The sequence below is a fragment of the Excalfactoria chinensis genome, chromosome 1 (genome assembly GCF_039878825.1).
Source record: "Excalfactoria chinensis isolate bCotChi1 chromosome 1, bCotChi1.hap2, whole genome shotgun sequence".
Classification (NCBI taxonomy): domain Eukaryota; kingdom Metazoa; phylum Chordata; class Aves; order Galliformes; family Phasianidae; genus Excalfactoria; species Excalfactoria chinensis.
The window spans coordinates 11,354,027-11,376,806 of record NC_092825.1 but is presented as its reverse complement, the minus strand read 5'-3'; the positions used below and the strand labels follow the sequence as shown (position 1 = coordinate 11,376,806).

At 39.0% G+C, this 22,780-nt stretch overlaps 1 protein-coding gene across 1 annotated transcript in view; it reads left to right on the top strand.

Moving 5' to 3' along the window:
* The window catches only part of PTPN12 (protein tyrosine phosphatase non-receptor type 12), a 64,604-nt gene that overhangs the window by 22,314 nt on the left and 19,510 nt on the right, over nt 1–22,780 (top strand). The window contains exons 2-11 of the mRNA XM_072361562.1: nt 7,752–7,860; nt 11,114–11,190; nt 12,103–12,198; nt 12,823–12,861; nt 13,598–13,669; nt 15,422–15,481; nt 17,678–17,820; nt 19,276–19,342; nt 19,942–20,019; nt 20,121–20,219. Of these exons, the coding sequence (XP_072217663.1) occupies nt 7,752–7,860; nt 11,114–11,190; nt 12,103–12,198; nt 12,823–12,861; nt 13,598–13,669; nt 15,422–15,481; nt 17,678–17,820; nt 19,276–19,342; nt 19,942–20,019; nt 20,121–20,219 (840 nt within the window). The remainder of the gene's footprint in view (nt 1–7,751; nt 7,861–11,113; nt 11,191–12,102; nt 12,199–12,822; nt 12,862–13,597; nt 13,670–15,421; nt 15,482–17,677; nt 17,821–19,275; nt 19,343–19,941; nt 20,020–20,120; nt 20,220–22,780) is intronic.

Sequence of the window (22,780 nt, the reverse complement as noted above, 5' to 3'; positions counted from 1 at the left end):
AAACTGTGTAGCACTGATAGAATTGGCATCTGCAGACTCCCAAAGAAAAGGCTGCAAAGAAGGTGTGGAGGTGGGAAACCTTTCTTTTCTTCTTTAGCGCAAGATACATGTTGTATTGAGTAGGTTGACATGCATCGCTACACGGCAAGTTTGAAGAGAGCTCACAAAAGAGGAAGTCATCATTTGTTTGCACTAATATGAATGTTAATTCTTTTGAAAGCTTGCAGAAGGTTATTTGGAGGACAGCTTAAGCCCTTACTGTCTTGACTCGAAAGCTGAACTGCTTGTGGAAAAGGAATTGGTGAGAAGATTGGTATGGAAAGCTGACATGCGAAGATGGCGTATGTTGTATGTCACAGTGAGCTCAGTTTTGAACTGTATTTAGTAGCTGTTTTTTTTTTTCAGTTAGAAGCTCTTGGCTCTTTTGCAGCCCTGCTGATCGATCCCATTGTAACACTTAATCAACTGGAGTGCTGGAAAAATGTTCTCTTAGAAATTACTCACCGTAGCTTTCTGTAGGAACACGTTACCTTTGTAATCACACAGGGAGGTAAGATGGATAAAAGCTGCGTGTGTTGAAAGAAAGACTTGAGGGGGAAATTCAAGGTTAGATGAGAAGTTTTTAATACACTTCTGCTGTCTATGCACACACAAAAACTGAAACCTGAAGGCTAAAGGAATAAGAGGATAGTAGCAAATCCAGTCATTTGGAAGTTATGCTCTTAAGCAGGAGGCTTCTCTGGGTATCAGTTTTGTTTCCTGGTATGTTTTTATTTTGTTTCCTTATTCCGTTTATGTTTTGTTTTCAAGAACTGAAAATCTTGCGGCCCATTGGACAAATGTGAGGCTTATTTCTGTTAGGAATTATTTCTGTTAGGAATTATTGCTGAGCTCCTTTTGTACTGTTAAGCAGCGTGTTATTTGTGGGATGTGCTAACTATAAATGCTTTTTCTGTTTTTGTATTGAGGTATGTTTCCTAGACTTCTAACCAGAAGTCAGACTGCTTCCTCATCACATATTTTCTCATGAATGGAAATGTTCACATGAATGAAATCACAGAATTGCAGCAGTTGGAAGGGACCTCGTGAGATGATAGAGTCCAAACCCCTGCTAATGCAGGTTCCCTACAGTAGGTTGCACAGGTGGGCTTCCAGCTGGGTCTTGAATATCTCCAGAGAAGGAGACTCCACAGCCTCTCTGGGCAACCTGTTCTGGTGCTCCGTCACCTTCATCATAAGGAAGTTCTGCGTGTTTGTATGGAACTTCCATTGTTCCAGTTCTAGGCCATTGCTCCTTGTCCTTGCTGGCCATGCTTTGTATAATGCATCCCAGGATAACATCAGCCTCCTTGGCCAATTCATTGCTCTCTGTGATTGCTGTTGTTCTGCCAGCTTTGTTGTCCTGCACATTTTCACTTGATGCATTTGCAGCAATAGATGGTGCTAAGGAAACTGCTTTGTTCAGGAGTAGAAAAATCACAACCTTGGTTTGAACACGTGAATGAAAATGCTGCAGAGCTTTTAAAAGTATCTTAAATTGTATGTTAGTAACGTAATGTAAGATAGTGAAGTTTAATAGTGCAGTGTTTTGCTTTATCTCCTTTAAGCAGGGGGTTTCCTTGTGCGTGCCGTCTGCCTTGACTAATGTTTCTTTAGTGAATTTAAATCTCTAAATCATGCAGTAATATGAACTCCTCTGAAAAAACAGCCAAGTTAAGATAACACAGTGCAATGTGCCACCTAATACTGGAACAGCGTGGATCCCAGTTCACTACCTAATTGTAGAGGGACTTTTCTTTTATAGGGCTCAACACGCTTCCTTGAACACACAGGCGGTTTTCAGATGTCTTCCTGCAGTGAAATACAGAAGATGGAACTCCCAGAAAATTCTGTATGTCAGTCCTGTCTATTAATCACTTCAGCAGAGTGCCCAGAGTTTAAGTGTCAGCAGGTGTTGCCAGAAGGGAGAGCTGAGGTAGGATGGGCTCCCGCAGAAGTTTGGTTCTTCCTATCAGTTTGGCTTGCAATCTGTCTTCGCTGGCTGAAACCACAACGCAATCCTGTTTCAGGGCTTCATTTCAGAGAAATGGGTTCAGTCTGAACTATTTCTTGCAGCCAAAACCATGCGGAAGTGTTGAGATGCAATGAAACATTTTTTTTAATAGAATTGGATCATTTTCCTGTCATTGTTTATAGTTTGTGTTTGGGAAAGCTTTTTCCTTGCAGCACAAAGTCTAGAAATTCTTACAAATAGTTCTTTGCGAGCTGACAGGAATAACTGGGAAAAGACTGACATTTGCCACAAACGGGCTGTGTCTGAAATGCTCCCAAGACTCGGTGGGAAAAGACGTACTCCCAGAAATGCCCCGTACTCCCAGAAATGCCCCGTGCTTCCTGTGCTGGCAGTGACGAAAGGCAGCCAGGTCTCTGCATGTGTTTGTGCCTTCCTGTGCAGCCCAGAGCTGCAGAGGTACATGGGGCTCCACTGACAGTCCATCCTACAGCTGAGTTCATTCATATCATCTTGCCCTGGAGTTTCCCAGAGCTCTGAGTGATCAGAAAGTGATGTGGGGAGGCAGCAGTTAGATTTGGAGGGACTGTAGGCTGAAATACTTGCAGGACCCAGATGGTTTTGGGAGGGTTCCTTACAGGTATATTTTTCTCACTGCATAAGGGGACTGGCAATTCTATTCTGCCCTAGTAATGTGTATTAAATTACTAGGAGGAGAGCACTGCTGAATATGTAATGCATGTGTTTTTCTTCCCCTGCCTGCCAGTAAGCACAAAGAAATGTTAAGCTTAGGCTGGGAAGAGCTGTCTTAGGAAATGAGTGCATTAATGCATCTTTTCAAGCGTGTCCTGGTGTCATTTTATGCTTTGACTATTAAGAGAATTATGATAGAAGATTTTCTTCAGTGTTCAGATTTTTTGGTGTGACTTGAGAAGTAAAACACGTTGTTGTGTGATCAGTTCTGTCTCCCAGCCCTGCTGCCACAGATGTCCATACAGAACCTGCGAAGCCTGTGGCTGTTGCCTGTTATCATGTGGCGAATGGGCTGTGGAAGCCTTGGAGCACTCCAGCAGCTGAGTTTGACACTGTTATGTGCTGTTCCTTAGCTACAGTCAGAACAGCATTGCTTGCTTCAAACTGCTTTTTATACTGAGGTTTTGGAATGCAAGTCTTAGGAGAGTCAAGGAGAGCTCTGGGTAGGCAAACTCCTGGTGAATATTTTTCATGTGTCCCTTATGGAGGATCCCAGGAAGGAGGTGCAAGAGCTTATATAACTTAAATAAGGTTCAAGCTTTCAAAGCAAGTATAAATATTTTCTCCAATCCACAAACAGCATTTCTCTAGAATTAAGCTGTGTGTATTAACAGAATCATAGAATGGCTTGGGTTGGAAGGGACCCCCAGGATCAACAAGTTCCAGCCTCCTGTCACAGGCAGGGCCACCAATGTCCAGATCTGGTACTAGAGCAGGCTGCCCAGGGCTCCATCCAACCTGGCCTTGAACACCTCCAGGAACATCTAGAGCATCCACACCCTCTCTGCGCAGTCTGTGCCAGCACCTCTTCCTCTGTGAAGAACTTTCTTCTGACATCCATTCTAGACCTTTATTCCCTGAGCTTAAGGCTATTCCCCCTGTCCAATCACCTGAGTAAAACATCAATTCCCCTCTGCTGCAATGAAGTTTCCTTGGAGCCTTCTCCAGGTTGAGCAATCCCAGCTCCCTCAGCCTGCCTTCGTAGGGGAGGTGCTCCAGCCCTCTGATCATCTTTGTGTCCTTCCTCTGGACCCTCTCTAACAGCTCCACATCTTTCTTGTGCTGGGAGCCCCAGATCTGGATGCTGTACTCCAGATGAGTCCTCACAAGGACAGAATAGAGAGGGACAGTCACCTTCCTATTTCTGCTGGTCACCCCTCTTCTGCTGGAGCCCAGGTTACCATTGGCCTTCTGACCTGCAGCACACTGCTGGCTCATGTTTGGCTTTTCATCTGCCACGCTTTCTGAGATATGAAATAGACACACAGCGTTGACTGTGAAAGTCAGAAATATTTTCTAAACTGACTGCACAAAGTTCGTTTTCATACAGTAGGATTCCATGTGTTGGATTTTAAGAGTTGGTTTGTCTCACTTAAAACACTGAAGTAGAACTTAAATCATATTACAGAATATTGAACCACAGTGGAAGCTGGAATTAGGCTTCTGAAACCCACTTTGTTCCAAGGACTTACCCCCACCATCACAGGGTGTTTGCCACCTTCCCAGTAACCACAGCACAGTGAGCAAGCAGAATTAAACTCGAGTATTTCTAATGAGAATGAAAGTCAAGACCTCATGAATGTAGCTCTTTGTCACAAATATTTGGTTACTTATTGTCGATTTTATTCTTAAAGGAAGATGTGAATGAAGGTTTCTGAGGTCCTGAATGAAGGTCCTGGAATAGCTGTTGTGGTGAGCTGATCTGTGTCCCTGTGTGTGTGGCTCTGTTTCTCCTGGCAGTTCCACTGCCTTACTTAGCCTAAGTGAACGTTGCTTTGTATTGCGGGCAGCTCTGTTTGATGAATTAGCATGAAGGGAAACGGTGACAGCTCGCTGGATATCTTTCATTGATTTAATGTAGTCTGAACAAAATTCTTTCTTTCTCTGCCCTGCCATTACCCCGTTCTGTCACTGAGCACATTCCCCTTGCTCTGGTCACTCCAGGCTGTAGCCTAGGAAGCACTGCACCTCTCGCACCCTGAAGCAGGCAGTGTGTGCACGCTGCAGTGCCTTTGTGCAGAAGCCTCCTTTTGCATGCAGTGTCAATTCTGCTGCTGTGGTCCAGCACTCCTCCTGGGGTCGGTGATTCAGGCTCAGTTTTCAGAATTCTTTCCTTTAAGCCAAGTCTTTCCAAAGCATAAAGTAGGTACTATTCTGTGTAGCTCAGACTACTAAAGAAGCATGAAGATACTTATTCTTTTTTGGTTGCTCTCATGACTGTGCTTCCTTACCCTATTAGCCATATCACAAAACAGCAGACAAATGTGCATGAAAAGAATGAATCCAAAAGTAATTTAGGAACAGGGATCCATATTCTGCCACATTTCTTTCCTGATGTTTGCCTCAGAGCTGGCCTGTGCTAGTCCTGCTTTCCACTCTTGTTTTGCACATTCTATAAGGGAGAAGAAAATGATGAATTGTCTCATCAGTCTCTAGAGAATGAAAGTTGGTACTGGGCCCTCGCTGGTGTTTTCATCTTGCAGTAGATCCACATTATACCCTGATACTGTTGGTTTGTTGTTTTTCTTTATTTCCTTTATGCCTTTAAAATAGGCAAAGCAGGAATGATCTTCTTGGGGTGCTTTTTGCTACCTACTATTTTTCCTGTACTGCTTCCTCACGTGTGTCTTTTTTTCACAGAAAATGGCTTCTGCTTCTATTCATGGCATTTAGAGGTTCTCTAAACTTTACTGTTTCTTTTTCTAAGTGCAATCAAAGCACTTGCTCCAGCAAAATAAGAGGAGATGAAAAGTAAAATAATGAGACGTGGGGCATATTTGTGGCTGTGCTTGGGAAGAATCTCTTTCTCTTTATGGCGTTTTGTTGTTTTTTGGATTGGAGGTTCATCACTTCTTTCTAACTACTTTCTGGTCTTACAGTTGTTGGCTGACACAGCTGAATTGTATTTGCTGTTTGTAGACTCCTGGTTCAGTGTCCAGTCTTAGCACTGCCAGTTTTTGTTTTAACTTGACGCAGGTAAGTGCAGTGTTGTATAGGGCTGAGTCTCCTGCAGGCATTTTTAGGAAGAAATTCTTTACTCAGAGGGTGGTGAGGCACAGCTGCCCAGAGAAGTGTTGGTGCCCCATCCCTGGGGATGTTAAAGGCTGGGTGGGACGGGGCTTTGGGCAGCCTGATCCAATGGAGGTGTCCCTGACCCATGACAGAGGGCTGGAACTGGATGGTCTTGTGAGGTCCCTTCCAACCCACACAGTTCTGTGATTCTATGGTTCACCATTCTCCGGTATTGTCTGTACCGTGTTATAAACTGGGGTTCTCCAATAGTTTACTATATATATACAAGTTGTGAAGTTGTTTTTAGTGTTGCAAAAGTTTAGCACGGTCTTCTTGGAATCTTGCCTGGCGCTGTTAATATGTCTTCTCAAGAATCGAGTCTTTCTATTTGCTGTATAATCTTCTCAGGTAATATATTCAGCACTTGGATCAGAATTTGGTCAGGCTTTCTGTCCCACCTAACATTACAAAAGAAAACAATTCAGTGTGCTAATTCCATTACTCTTCCTAGCATTCGGTGGCTTCATCTGCCATAAGAGTCCTCTGAGAATTATCTGAGAGCTTTTGTGGACTCATATGCACGCTGGTCAGCAGAATCCATGCAGTTGCTGTCCACCATTTACATGTTTTTCACTGCGTCCATATCTCATGGAAGTATTTTTCTGTAAGAAGCAGAAATAGTGAATTTCTTTCTGTTTTGTTTTATTTTTCTGGAAGAGCTGCTGGGGGAGCTGAATTACAGACTCATTTTTCCTTTTTGGTTAGGTTGACTGCAGTGCGTCTTCCAAGTGGTTTTGTAGTTTTAGCACAATTCAAGAAGAAATGTGCCTTTCCAACCAAGACTTGAAGTCCTGTCTGTATGTTGTTGTGTTAGCAGTGACAAATGCAGTGCGCATTTCTGATTAACAACCAGCCTTCCACAACCTGAAAGAAAACCACAAATGTTTTGAGTGTTCAGGGATGATTTTTAAGCATCAAAGATGAAGGGGAAGTGTGAGCAACCTGTATCCCACTCCCTGCACACAACACCCCTCACTGGAAATACTGACCTTTAAAAACCTGTCTTCTGAAGCCTGTTCTGCGCGCTGCTACCCTGGCAGTGATGATAGTGACTGTTTAGCAGCTACCCAGCGTTAGCTGGAAGCCAGCCATCAGGTTCCTTTTTAAATCTCTATGTCAATTCAGTATGAGATTAAGAAGTACTTTTCTTCCTTCTCAGTTTAAGGTTGCAAGTGCGTAACTTGAGTGAGATGAATGAACCTGTATTGCTTTTATTTCCTGCATTGCAGGAAGGGATAGGCAGGTTTTTACTAATAGAGGCTTTGCTTATTTCGAATTTGGAGGATTTGCAATAGATGCAGGGTGAGAAAATTGGACGTAAGGTTGTGAGCTCAGCAAACTTTTTGTCGCCCGCTTCATTGAGAATAGCATGCTGAGCAGCAGGGCCTTTGAAAGAAGGGCCAGAGAAACCTGTATGAGCATGAAACTCAGTGGGAGTTGAGTGTTAGGAGCTGCGAGCTGCCCAAAGCTGGGTTCTTCCTGCTCAGTTGTCAGCGTGTGAGCTCAGTAGCAAAATAACAGCTGTTCTTAAGCCAGCCTGATCTGTGATGTTCCTGCGGGAATCCTGGGGAATAACAGATGTTTGTTTCTCACACGTATGCTTGATAATGCAGTCCTTATTCCTTGACGTGGCAGCGTGCGTTATAATGACAGTATGGCTGTATGACCATGGCCTAGCAGCTTTTTCACTGTTCCGTATAGAGCGTTTTCAAGTTGGTTGTAAACTGCTGCTGAGCAAAATGTACCTATCAGGTAATTAGGCTTAAAAATAAATAAATAAATAAAAATTGGAGAAAACTGTAGAAGGATAGAAGAGTTTTTTTGGGGTGACCTATTTATCTATATACATCAATGAAGCTAGCCTTGTTTCTGGTGCCTTAAAACTTGAAAGTATAACATAAGTGTTTTATTTCAGAGATTAAGAAGATTATCCACAAAATACAGAACAGAGAAGATCTATCCAACAGCCACTGGTGAAAAGGAAGAAAATGTGAAGAAGAACAGATATAAGGATATATTGCCATGTAAGTCTGATTTGTTTGTTAATGGACGATAAAGATAAGGCTTGTTACGCTGAATGTACTCTAAATTTTGTTATTTAGTTAACAACAAAAAGCAAAATTGGAGATGCTTTGAAGGATTGTTTTCATGAAGTTTTTATTTTTAACTTGGCAGGCAGGGGGGAGATGTATGTATTTTGTTGGGGGAGTTATCAGCCAGATATACAATATTTGCTGGGTCTCCAGCTGTGTCAAGCTGAGGCTCAGAATAGTATAGGAACTTACTGGGTCTGTATGCATTTTTAAATGTTCATGATAGGAAACAAATGTCAGCTTAAGATCTTGAGATTTTTAAGGAACCTGTGGTTGTGGTTTGAAGTAAAATAGATTGTTCTTGCTGGTTCATACCTTGCAAGCCGTGTCTGAGAGCTGTCAGTGTTGAGTATCTTCTGTTTGTGTTTTGCTGCGGCCCAAGTAAAATGGTTTCATGTTCAGGCATATAAAATGTGACTCAGAGCAGAGTTTTACATTCTAAAACCAAGTGTATAGTTAGAACAGATTTTGTTGTGACAAGATGGTGTGTTGCAGGTTCACTTTGTGCATCTCGTGAGGCCACACATCTCAGCAGTTCTTGCCGTGCTTCTCAATACAAGTAACTGTCAGCAAGATTAAAGGCTGGTCCTCTGACAAGTGCCATTTTTCATATCCCAGAAGATTAACGACAAGTCTGTTCCGCTTAGCTCTCTCAGAAGTGTTTGAAGGCTTATAATCCATTTGAAGCTGAAAATGTTCTTAGGCATCATTAGCTTTCAGCTTCAAGATATATTCTAGTAATAAACTCGGCATTTCACACTGTGGTGTACCTGTGGGTTTTGTTTCTCTAGTGATGGAGTTTTTACTGCTTTCCAGAGCTAGGAGCTATGCTTCCAGAGGTCAGCTTGGCCATAGAGCCACAGGCCCTAGATTGTTTAACAAGGTGGGCATAGTGGTTGCCGCCATGGTGAGAAGGAAGGACACACATGGCACTGAACTCAAAAGCAACAAAGCAGTGAAATGTCATTGGGCTTTCTTTTAATTTGTGAGGAAAGATGTTAAATGGTTACAGTGAGAGAGAGGAAGTTGTTGTTACAGTACCTTTATTCTGCTTTTTCCATGCAGGGTTATTGATAGTTAGATAAAAATATGACAAAAAATCAGTTGCCCTGAGGCTGAACCCATGGGACACAACAGCCACTATGGCAGTAAGTGGCTGTCGCTAGAGTGGGGGATGAGCTTTTCTTTTAGTACATCTGAAAAAAAATGAAAACATGAGGCATTAGGATCTGCAGGGATGTACAGATCACAGTGGAGAGAATGAACAAACCTCAAAGCTGGTGGTGAGGAAAATTGAAGGTAAACTTTCAATTGAAATGAGAATATCTTTGAATGCTGAAAAGTTCCAGCAGTGAAGTTATGGGAGACTAGACAGAGAAATGAAAGCTAGAAGGTGTTTTTGAGGAAGAATGGGTATATTTTTTCTGCTTATTTTCATAAATCCAGAAGGTAGGTTACAAATGCAGCTTAATTGGAGATTTACCCTGTATATCAGAAAAGATTACTGCTACCAGAAAGATCAGTACTTCAATACTAACTTGATATGGGCCTCAGAGTAAATGCAGTATGACCGCGTGTACTCTTTTTCTAAGCTGTCCTTAATGACACTCCAATTAACCGTGGTGTTCACTGATTACTTGAAGACACCAATTTGTAATTCTGAGCAGAGCCTCTAAGCTGTGTATAAAGCTTAAAAAAAAAAAAAGCCAAACACACATTTAATCTCCTGAACCTGGAACTTGCTGTAGAATTTCCTGTTGGGAATTGTGTTTTGGAGCTAAAATGGGAGAAGAGCTGAGCTGTGGCAGATGAAGGAAGGCTGGAAGTGCTGACATCTGGCAGCTACTTCAGAGTTTTGGATCTACTGTGCTGGGAAGATAGGAGCCCTCATTAGCCTACAGTTTTAATTATTTTAATCTGTCATTTAAGAATACTTTTTAAGATTACATTTGTGACATCAGTGAATATTTATAAAGATTTCACGCTTTTACACTATACGTATGGTAGTGTACTACGGTGTAGTATGCCATAATGGTTTCTCTGGGTATTTATTTTAGCGTTGCCTTTGCATTCATCAAGGCTTGTCCCATTTTAGGAAGCAGCACATACTGACACAAATGTTTTCTGCATGTTTTCAGGGCTCTGGAAAGGAATCCCTTGCCTTGGGCTTTTTGGAAGAGATTTAAGTAGTGAATTAACACAGCACATATTTCTTGAGGGCACTTATTACCAGTGATGTTTTGTACCAACAAAGCATCCCAACATCCCAAAACCACTCATATTTCCTCTTTTTGGATAGGCTTGTTCTTTGTTTTTTATTTAACTTAGACTCTTAATAGAGTTTCAGCTGCTTCATGGCTTAGGAATCAACCCTGGGAGCAGGAAGTATTAGAAACTGCTTGGGCAGATGCTGCTTCTGTGCAGACTCCTGTTCCCCAATTCAAATCTATAGGGTACTTTTTTCATTCTTGATTTTGACTTTGTGGTGTTACCTTAAATCAGTCCTTATTGTGGGAACGGTTGGAATGATATGTTGGTGCTTTCTAGGAAGCAGTGGTACCAGCCAAGATGTTGTCGGAACAAATTAAATTGTAAAGGATATTTTTAAAAGATTTCTGAGAATTTTGATCTCCAAAGATGTGTTCTTACAGGAAATGTTCTCCAGCCTGGTCCCTAATGACCAGTGTGGAAATTTGAAATGTCAAGACCTTGTAAATGAAGGACTCAGATGCTTCTGGTTGAGTAGGGGTGGGTTCTGTCCCCCAGCCAAGTGCCCAGCCCAGTGTTTGGGGAGCAGAGGTCAGGCTGTGCTGAAACAAGAAGCCACAGTACATGTTTCATACCGTGATAGCTGATGGACTAAAGCCCTGCCCACAGCTTTAACTAGGCGGGCAGTTGTGCTTTACACTTTCAGCTTCATGGATACAATAAGCATTCTTTTAATTCGGACTATCATGGTCTGTGACAATGTTGTGTGACTGCCACTTGGCTTATCAATTGAATATCAAGTTGATTTCATTAACTGACTTGTTTCTGTGATGTAGTTTGGGGGAACACTTTCATTGCTTAATTTGTCTTATTGATATTCTATTTATATGTTTCATATGTACTACTATATATTGTTTGTAATTCTTTAATTCACATTGTAATTCTTTACTTTTAAAAATATATATTCTTCTTTTAGTTGATCACAGCAGAGTTAAACTGACCTTAAAAACTCCCCCCCAAGATTCTGACTACATCAATGCAAACTTTATTAAGGTATGAATTATTATCCTTACAGTTTTAAAATCTGGTCTAAGCTTTCATTTCAGGTGAGTGCAGCTTTAGGGTTTTAGCCTGAGATTAGGATTCAGAGCTGAGAGGAAAAGATGTCTTTTACTGTGGCTTAAATAAATTTACAAAACCTATTGTCATTTATAGGACAGTATTTTAACTTATATTGTTTTAGGTTTAAACATAATATAGAAAAATCTCATTTTAAGGTGACAGACATCTGAACTGGAACTTTATACCATAGGAAACTACAGATAGAATTTTTAACAGTTGATACTATTAGATACTATTACTGCTAGATATTAAGGGAAGCTGTTTGTAGAACAGAAGTGAGGCGTGGTGTGTGACAAACTGCATGCTTGTATGCACTCTTGCTGTTCATGGCAGAAGTGGAACTGGACCTAATACTCTTAAGACCAAGCCTCTGTAAATGTCTTAAACTTTTTTATATAAACACTGTAAAATCTTTGGTTTATGAAATAATTGTATTCCTTGTATTTTTCAAAAGGGGTGCTAAAGGTGTTAAAATAGAGTGTCATGGGTGCAGGTAGATTTTAGGGTAACCCACGACAACAGAGAAAGAAGTATTCCAGTGTTGATCATGAAATATGGAATAAACAGTGCAGACTTATAGATACCTTTCAGGACTGCAGCATACAAAAATTATTAACTCAATGCTTTCTGTTGCAGTCTCTGCCAGTACAGTAGCTGTTATCTTAGGCCCACTTGAAGTCACTGGCAAAATTATGACTATGTCAACCAGATTCTTATTTCACGTTCACCTTTCTGTTGGATCAAAAATAGAATTCTAATTTTATGTAATTTTCAATGAAAGATTTTATTCAGTACAGATAAATTTGCTTTGTAAACATTAACTGTTCCTTTGTGCAATCTTAGGGAGTACATGGGCCGAAGGCGTATGTTGCTACCCAGGGACCATTAGCAAATACAGTAATAGACTTCTGGAGGATGATATGGGAATACAATGTGGCTGTAAGTACCTGCTTAAAAACCAGGAATTGTGTATTACCCTATTTCATGGTACATCAATTGTATTTTACTTGTGCGAGCCTGCTATTAACAAGAATTTTGATGTTTTTTCTAGCAGAGGTTTGTCATTACTACTTAAACTACAAAATTAACATCTGTGTGTCATTATTCAATATAGTAATGTAATAAAATGTAAAAATTTCAATTATATATGGAATCATGACTTTATATGGACGGGTCAGTGCTTAATTCCATCCCCTGCAGGAGACCTTACCATTTTGACTCCTAATGTGGGCAGACAGTCAAATGCAGAAGCAGCATTAGAAACAAAATGAGCATCCACCTTTTAGTTATGCTAATTGTGGATACCTTGTTTTGCTGTATTTTCTGTATCTCCTCAAACAGTTACTGTTGGGAGTTAACTTTTAGCTACTATTCAAGTAGGATTCTACAAAGAAATTGTTGTTTCTGAAATTTTTTCTTGTTTTTTACCCGACCCTTTAAATGTATCAGTCCCTTCAGTAGCAGCCAGTTAAGGAGTATCTGAGTTGTCATAGCTAGAAGCAAGCAGTAAAGTATTTGTGATCTTTCTTTAACCAGAAGCTAGCTAACATTTGTTCTTTTCAGATAATTGTAATGGCCTGTCGAGAATTTGAAATGGGAAGGGTAAGTGTACCAAATACTAAACTAAGTGAGCTGTTAATGCGTAGACAACATGCCATTACCTGTAAAAACTGTATGTGTGAATGTCATAACTAAGTAATCCACCAGGACTGAAGGAAAATACACTTACGCACAGAAGAAAGAATGAATAGGACTGTTGTTCTTTGTTCATAGTGTTATGTTATTATCTAGGAGTTCTGTCAGAATACACGTTATATCTTTGTATACAGAACTGAACTGATGGTCTGCTTCTGGTCATGTTATTTTGAGTAAAGGAAGTGCGTCTTAGTGAGGTGTATGCCAACTATCAAAATATCAATCCCTTCAGAATTTCCTTTCAATTGATTCAGCTGTGTAAACAATCTGTCTTTTAAAATCTCGTAAACTTCTTAAGACCCAAGAGGAAGAAAAGCATTCTGGAATTCCTAACTCTGAACTTGGGCAAAAACTAGATTAGCTCTTGTTGCCTCCTTCTGTACGATGCATGATTGCATGTGTGTAGGCAGTACTGCAATTCCTGTTCTCCACAGGCTGTATTTATTGGTTTAGTTGTTTGTGTGTTTTTTTTGTTGTATTTGTTATACCAAAACAAAGAACACCTTACTTTCTTAAAAGACAGCTTCAGTTGAAATAGAATAGAGAAGAAGGCATTAGAAACTGCCATCTTGTCTGCTCTTTCTGTTGTTAACTGTCTTTCAGTATCATGTACTAACTAAATTAGGATTCTTTGCTTCAACAGAAAAAATGTGAACGTTACTGGCCGTTGTATGGAGAGGCAGCAGTAACTTTTGGACCATTTCGTGTTTCTTGTGTAAGTATTAAGCTTTATAAAAGAGTTGTGTAGAAGTATTGCTCCATTAGCTTACAGTGGGTACTCAACTCGTGTCAGGCCTTGTATTACAAAAGAAACACTAAACTGTTCAATATCAAAATTTAGGGAAGATGCAAAAGAAAATGATGGAAAGCAATATGTGCATCTAAGTTTTACAGGATTTTTGAATTCCTTGTGACTTTTTTTTTTTAATAGGGGAACATGTGCCATTGGCTTTGTTTCTTTTAGTGCCATTTCTTTAGTTTTTGCATCATGTTGTTTTGAATGTCTGTAGCTGATCAGGAATGTAGATAATATTCAAGTAGCTGTTTCTTTCCATCATTGCTTATGCTACTAGATGTGTGAGAGAAATGAAAGTAGCACTGGACTGGTTTGCTTATTTTGAGGAACATGAAGTTAGGTATCATAAATAGAGAGAGTAGAAACTAGACTTTTTCTTCTCCTGGCAGTGTCTATAGGTTTACAGTGGCATCCTGGCTTGTATCAGAAATAGCACTCCCAGCAGGAGGAGGGAGTTGATCATCCCTCTATACTCAGCACTGGTGAGGCCTCACCTTGAGTACTGTGTTTGGTTTTGGGCCCCTTACTACAAGAAAGATGCTGAGGCCCTGGGGTGTTTCCAGAGAATGTCAGCAAAGCTGTTGGGAGATATGGAGCACAAGTCTCATGAGGAGCAGCTGAGGGGACTAAGGTTGTTTAGTCTGGAAAAAAGAAGACTCAGGGGAGACCTTATGGTTCTCTCCAGCTGCCTGGAAACAGGTTTTGGTGTGGTGGGCCTCTTCCACATAACTAGTGATAGGACTAGAGGGAATGGACTCAAGTTGCACCAAGTGAGGGTTATATTGGATGTTTTAAAAAGTTTATTCTCTGAAAGAGTGGTTATGTGCTGGAACAAGCAGCCCAAGGAGGCGGTAGTGTCACTGTCACTGGAGGTGTTCAAGAAATGTTTAGATGTGGTAGTAGGAGACTTGGGTTAGTGGACAGAGATTAGTGGTAGGTGGATGGTTGGACTAGATGATCTTGGAGAATGAAACAAAAGCATATATGCGGTCTCCTAAAATTCACTGTGGAAAGCTGGAACACATGCTTTTTAAGGTGTCTTCACATTGTGCTATTAGTGATGTTTTAAGTAAAACAATATTGCTTAGTATAGACAGTATAAACCTTCTTTGGTGTATCAGCAGTGGATTTGAAAATTCTGAGAGGCTAGAAGATTTGTTTTTTCAGCCACAACCAAGATAATGACTAGAACCCATTCAGATACCCCTCTCACTGAAAATAATGGATATCAAAAGACTGAGGAATGGATATCAAAAGACAGATTGATAAGAGCTTGAAGTTTACACAAGAGAAGTGCTACAGAAGGATAACTGGAAGAGGAAAACTAGATGTAAACTAGATGAATGAAATGGAGAAATAAAGCAAAAGTAGTATATTGTAATGCTTGTACTTACTGACAGTTTGAGGTGCAAGTTATTCACTTGGAAAACCCAATTCTTAATTTTAAGTAAAAGCAAAATCTTTCACAAGTATGTTGTTCACAGCAAGCTATATTGCTGTTGGTTTAGAATCAATGTTTTTATTGCTCGTCTTTGGGGAAATCACAGATATGAAAACTGTAAATTAAAATATGAAAACAAACCCTGAGTATGGATTCAGTTATGTCCTGTATGTGTACTGTTACATGTGTTTGTCTCTTTTTTACATTCATTCCTGTTTTATCTTATTTAGGAAGCTGAGCAAGCAAGAACAGATTACTTCATTAGAACATTATTACTTGAATTTCAGAATGTAAGTACATGAGGAATTCTGGTCTTATCTGTGAATTAATGTTGCCTAGAAAGTTCTCTACAATGATACAGTGAAGAAACTGATGAAAATCTCTTAGCTTTTTTTAGGTGATGATTCTGTACCTATGTAAATTGTCAAACATAGAAGTGTTGTTAAAAACCACAGTACATAAGAAAAGAGTAGTGAAACTATCTTTCTTTTTCTTGGTTAGACAAAGGCATGTGGTCTTCTGTATGCATTAACAACTGGAAAGCAACTGTGAACCTACAAGTATTTTATTCTTTACTCAAACTAAGAATATGACTACAGACTGAATTAAATTTGTCAAGAGAGTGTTTCCTATTAGCTTCTTTTGGGGTTGAGTATAAGTACTTGTTAGAATTAATTCCATTAACTTCCATTTTTAATCAGGTGGGCTTTACACTGTTAAAGGATACTTCTCATGCCCATTGATACACTTGTCTTGCTAAATAAAGCAAGAATAACAGTTTCATCTTTTTTTTTTTTTTTTTTTTCCTATATTTGTAGCTTTGGGGGGAAGAAGAAAAGTGTTGTGCATTTAAAATGGGAATATTTGTGAAAAAAATGTGGTATATTCTTGCTGAAGTTGAGTTGTGTTGTCTTTTTGCTTGGGAAAGTTCTGCAAAGGGAAATGTGGGAGAAATGTGTATAATTATATAGAAGAATTAAAGTAGAAATGTACTTTTAAAAGAGCCAAGCTGAAGTTTTGAAGAGTTATTTTAGTGTTCAATAATCTGTTAATTAAGGTTATAATTTGTCTCATTGTGGAAAGAATAAACTTAATTTATTGTGGTTAAAATCTTGCATCCTAAAGAGCTGCTGTAAAGCGTGAAATCTGCTTTATAAACCAAGTATCAGATGTGTGAAGGAACTGTGACCTATTTGGTGAAATAAGAGCACTTATTTCCCTCATGTAAGGACTAAGAATGAATGAACTTAAAGTTACCTCAAATCTGGCATTTATTTTTCCTAAAACGAATACAGTAAATGGAAAAAATAAATGTGGAGCATTCCTGCAAAAATGGAGAGGTTGGCAGTCTCTTAAAGAATACCTGTCGTCCTTTTTGGTGGGACCTATTAAGAAATAATTTATTACAACACAACTCATGTTTATTTTCTTTAGCAGTACTTTATTCCATTTCAATAAGTGATATCACAACAGTTGATTATGAATGTGGTGCTGTTTGAGGGGTAATTTGTGCTTGCTGTGGCTTCCTAGGTAGGTGTTTGCAGGAAGATGCGCTTCTGAGCAATTCATTTCTGTTTGTGGTTTCTGAATGCTCGTAACTGACCATGCAATGAAATTTTTGACATAACAGCAATTAACTACATAACAGGAATACTGTTTTTTGCAGCATTTCATCATTTTAATGATGAATTAAAAACAAAACCGAAAAGATTAAAAACCCCAAAGCAGAATCTACGTTATTTTTATTACCCAAACTTTGAGAACTGGTTACTTTAGAAACTGTAAGGGGTTCATATTTTGCTTGTCCATACCATACGTGCAAATCATACTCAGCTGCTTGACTTCTGTATTTTTTTCAGGATTTCCTTGAGGTTTTATCCTCTTGATAGCAAAAAATCTATGCTGTGTATGTAAAACACACTGACAGTAAGTTACAGGCTTATCCTGAAGAATTCTAAATATGGTCTTGAACCAGGGAAGTAAATGTGCATATGACTGTGTTGCAAGTATGAGCCATCTTGGATGTGGCCTGAATTAATTGTTTTAAGTTCCTCAATTTTTACCTGCATTCACACTTCATTTTGTAATCTAAGTGACATGACAGAAAATTTCCAGTTACTGGAGCATGATTGGAAAAGGAGGTGGTTTCCTGATGATCTTTGCCTTTCTTTCACCCTTTCAAAGCTTAAGACTGTAGGGACAGAGAATTTCTGAGTGCAGCATGATGGGTCCTGTATCCTGTATGTTCATGAGGTGTTCACTCCTTCAGCAAACTGTCTTGCAGTGTTTCCAGCCATGCAGTAGTACTACTCAAACACTTCAGAATTTCCTGTTTGTTTTTTTTAGCGGCTATAAGTTGTAGGTTTTTTTTGTACTAACATGACTTTAATTGCCCAGGCTATTAAGGAGCCTCACCAAATTATTTATTTCATACAACCTCCTCAAGGAAGCATTATAATTAACAACTTTCATTCCTCCTCCCATAGGAAACTCGTAGTGTCTATCAATTTCATTATGTTAACTGGCCTGACCATGATGTCCCGTCATCTTTTGATTCTATTCTGGACATGATCAGTTTGATGAGAGAATACCAGGAGCATGAAGATGTACCAATCTGCATACATTGCAGGTATCAAGTACATTTAGTTTTAAAGTTTATATGCATTTTAGAAATTCATACTACTAGTATGAGATATTCTAGTTTAATTCCAAATAGCAATTATTATTTTGGTTTTCTAAGGAGGAATATTTCCTCATGTCAAAACTTGTTTCAGATTGATGTAGCATTATCCATGTGCTTCTTAAAACATTCAGATCCTCCTTGGGACAAACATTCTGAAGATCATTAGTTGTGGTCTTACCTGACAGGTGGTTTCATAACACACAGTTATTCACTCACTCTGCCTCTTCCTGGGCGATAGGAGAGAATCAAAAACAACAAAGTAGGGCTCATGGGTTGAAATAAACTATTTATGAAGATAGAGAAAAGGAAAACAGTTATGACTATATACGTGTGTGTATGCACACACACACAAATATGTTTTATATATATAATACAATTTATATAATAAACATATCACTTGTTTCATATATATATATATACACACACACAGTTTTATATAAATGTATGTGTGTAATATATAAAAGCAAGTGATGCATGAGTAATTGTTCTCCACCCCAATCAATGCCCAGCTAGCCCCCCAAGCTGCAGAAGAGGGTGAGATGAACTCCCTCCCTTCAGAACTCCTTCTGCTTAATGCCATATGGTATGGAATATCCCTTTGGCTAGTTTAAGTCAACTGTCCTAATTCTGTTCCCTTCCAGCTCCTTGGGCCCTTTGCTGTGAATGGCCTTGGCTCAGCAGGCAACAACAAACATATTTAGGGGCTTAATATTAAATTCTGGATGTCCTCTAAAAGTGTTACAGAAATCATCTGTCTCGTCTGCATGCTGCTTTAACTTGTCTTCCTAAGGAATTGGGTCTAAACCCAAAACAAACTTCTTTAGCATGGAGAATAGTCTCACTTTGTTCTGTTTTTCTTGAATGCGAGTACAACTTCACAACCATTTAATGATACATATTTATTGTACTATATCTGTAAAAATAGGTGTTTATGCCATTAGGAAGAATAAATGCTACAGATCACTGTCGCTTTTTTAAACTTGTTTGTTAATAAAAAGCAGAAAACACAGATCTGCTGCTTAAGCAGAAAAATGTGGAAACTTCAAATGTTGGTCCATTCTTCTGCTTAGCAATATCTGTCATTAAACTTGGATGAAATCACTACTGTTAAAGCAGTGGTAACTAGGAATAGTGGGAGGAAAGAGGCACTGAAAATGTCAATATCAAAATGTTTTTCATGACTGCAGTTCTGGTCAGCCATGAAAATCTCGGATTGAAAGCTTTAATTTTGCTCTACTAAATTTGTTATTTGAAAATGTAGCAGGTTTAGGTGGAACAAGCTTAAAATGATAGTTGGGCGAATTAAATGTTTTTGGTTTTATATGGGTTCTGAAAATACAGAGCTTGTAGCGCCTTTCAACCATTTAAAACAGTTTCTGATGTACCTCTTTATGTTCAAAGTGCAGGGTGTGGAAGAACAGGAGCCATCTGTGCCATAGATTATACATGGAATTTGCTTAAAGCTGGGGTAAGAACTTCATAAGAAAAAAATGTTGCATTTAATTGTTTCATAACAACAGTTGATTGAGCTTCCAAATTGTGAGATGTCTGTGTTCTAAAATTCTTAAGACAGGTTGGATGTTTACCTTCATCACATTTATGCTTTGGTGGGAGCTTTCCTTTGACATCAAGTTGTTGTAGGTTTTTTGTTGGTTTTTTTTGGAGGGAAACAAGCATTAAACTATATTCCTCATTTGAATGCATTTCAGCATTAAGTGATTTTGAATGTTTTTTACATTGTCTCCATTTTTGCTGCTTTTCAAGTCTTGATACTTAGAAAGATGGAGATAATGTCTTCTAGGGGTTTCTAGCTTGTGAAATGTTAATGTTCAGGTGTCATGTTAATGCTTCCATTGAATATCTCATTTCAGAATGCTCTTAAATGCTCTCACTGGTCAAAATGGAATGTTAAAAACAAATTCTGGTGAATTGCTTTATAAAAGAATTTTGAGTAGCTACAAAGTCAAGAGAACAGATTGCCCACATTTGCAGAAGTTAGGCATCCAAAAGCATATTGAGGTAAATGCTTGTAAAAATAGCTATAATTGACTTCCTTCTGTATTTCAGAAAATACCTGAAGAGTTCAATGTATTTAATTTAATACAGGAAATGAGGACGCAAAGGCATTCTGCAGTGCAGACAAAGGTACGGTTTGTTTTAAAATGCATCTTCTGATAGTTGATATACTGTTAATTCTTTGTAAAGAATTATTTGTGCACTAATTTTTATCTGCTAAACTACTGTAGGAGCAGTATGAACTTGTCCATCGAGCCATAGCACAACTGTTTGAAAAGCAACTGCAGAAATATGAAAGTTGTACAGACTGGAAGATTGCAGATGGAGTGGTACGTGCCTTTCCTATATGAGCTTCCATCGGTTGTAACTGTTAAGTAGTGGTTGAGTTTTTGCTGTGAAGTCTTATTTTTAATTTTTCATTCCTATTGAGGAAGGTGAATAACTTGGTTTGTGCTGCAAGTGTTTTTTTGCTGGGTAGGGAGTTATTCTGTACTTAGCTTACACTGAAATTTGATTGTGAGAGTTAGGTCTGATAAATAATGGAATAGTTGCCACATATACCGAATGTCAACTGCGTTGGGAGTAACAGAAAGAATGGATGAAATGCAAATTTAGCGCATACATTGAGTTAGATTGAGTAATCTTGGTGAGGTGATGGTAGTTGACAGCTGAACTGTTTGGTATCTTACTTTGACTGGCATTACTTGCCTGAAAACTGATGATAAATTGAAAATGTCTGACTTCCTGTGAGTTACTTGTTTAAAGGTGGTATAATGGAGAGCATGTTAAAATGAAATGCTCAGTTTGCATGTAAGTTTGTGTGTATGAGCTCAGCTTAATCAATGTTGTTTAACTTAAATTTTGGAAGAGCAAACCCTTCATCCAGATTTATTCTCCCTTCCTTCCTGCCACCACTGCAGTGCTGGACCCAGTTTTAAACCAGTAGATTAGCATTTATATTACTACTTCACTTTGCTGCAAAAAATATTTAATTTTAGGGATTTAGCATTTTTACACAGTTCTTTGTAGGAAGTCTGAAACACTTTTCATTCCCGGACAAAAGGGAGACATTCTGTTAATTCTCTTGAGTCTCTGTCAATTCACATGACAGTTCTGAGGTTTGTAGTCATCACTATAATAACCTCATGGGCTAAGTACAACGTGGGTAGAGCAGGTTGTTTGAAGTGAGTTGAGTTTGATATTCAGCATAATTGGAGTGGAAATTTTCATTTTACTTGTGATAAATAAATGTGATAGCTTTTGGATTATGTAGCATCGTTAGGTTTGTACAGAACAGATTCCTAATGATATTACTTAGTCTTAAAATAATAATAATAATAATAATAATAATAATAATAATAAAAAGAGGCAGAGGAGTCTGCAGTATCTTCAAGCTACTTGACTTTGATCTGACCCGCATCTGCACTCTTCCTAGAATCAAGTGTTTCATGTTATTGACATGTGTTCCTGAACATCTGTGGTCTGGAAGAAGTGCTGAATAAGTAGGTGACATAGATTGTAATGCTGTGTCTTAGTGCCCTGGAATGCAAATTTACTTTGAGATGAAACTAACCTGCTGCAGAAAGTTTTCAAAACACTCTGTTAAATGTAGTGGAATATGTGTAGGTTCTGTCCTAGATCTTAGTTTGCCTACCAGAAGTGAACAGTTATCCTTTATAGCGATAGTGGAGCAAGTGGGAAGCAATAGAATGGGTATATAGGAATAAACGCGTTAAGATAAAAAGTGATTGGAAATGAGTAATGCGTGAAGTTCTTGGATGTTTTAGTTGTGTTTTGTCTTCTGCTTTGGGCATCTCTTAAGCATGGACAAAAATATTTTCTGTTACTAAGAAAGTACTTTGCTATGAAACAAAATCGTTATTTTATTCTTCTGGAAAGTATGGATGCAAGAGTAGAATCCTGCTTATGTGAAGGGTTTTAATTGCGTTCAGTGAAAACAGTTGCAAGTAAAGGAATGATCCTATTTCTGATGTAGTGCTATTATAGGATGCTGAAAGGTGTTCTCTTTTGCCCGCTTGTTATATTATGAATGTTATGTATTATCTGAAGTTTTGGAGTACTCTGTACGGTTGGCTTTGTGGTTTTATTGTCTAATTGTTTTTCTTGTTTCAAGCAGCACTTGAAATGAATAGAGTTACGCTTTGTAAGCAGTGTTAGCCAGCAACATCACAGTAAAAAGTTTATCTGATTGGCAATGAGTTGTAGTATTCATAGAGATGTAGCTTACATACAGTGCTGAACGTGTGTTCCTGTGAACTTGCCAACTCTGCCCTGCTGGAAACAATACTGTACAAAGTCAACAAAAATGCACTCAATGTTTAGAGTTCAGGTAGTGATGTATCTTAATTCATAGAACCATAAAATTACCCAGGTTGGAAAAGACCTTGAAGATCATCAAGTCCAACCGCAGCCTAACCAGTACCCCATCTTTAAAAAAACCTCTGCTAAATCATATCCCTGAGTACCACATCCAAACAGCTCTTAAACACATCCAGGGATGGCGATTCAACCACCTCCCTGGGGAGCCCATTCCAGTACTTAACTACCCCTTCTGTAAATAAGTGTTTCCTAACATCCAACCTAAACTTACCCTGGCACAACTTGAGGCCATTTCCCTGTCACTTGTCACCAGTGAGAAGAGACCTGCCACACTCACACTGTAAGCACCTTTCAGATACTGGAAGAGGGCGATAAGGTCTCCCCTCAGCCTCCTTTTCCCCAGACTAAACAACTCCAGCTTCCTTAGCCTCTCCTTATAGGGTTGATTGGCCAAGCCCCTCATGAGCTTTGTTGCCTGGACCTGCTCCATTACTACAATTACCTGCTCAATTACTACATTTTAAGAGAAGAAGTCAAAGTCTTATAGAAA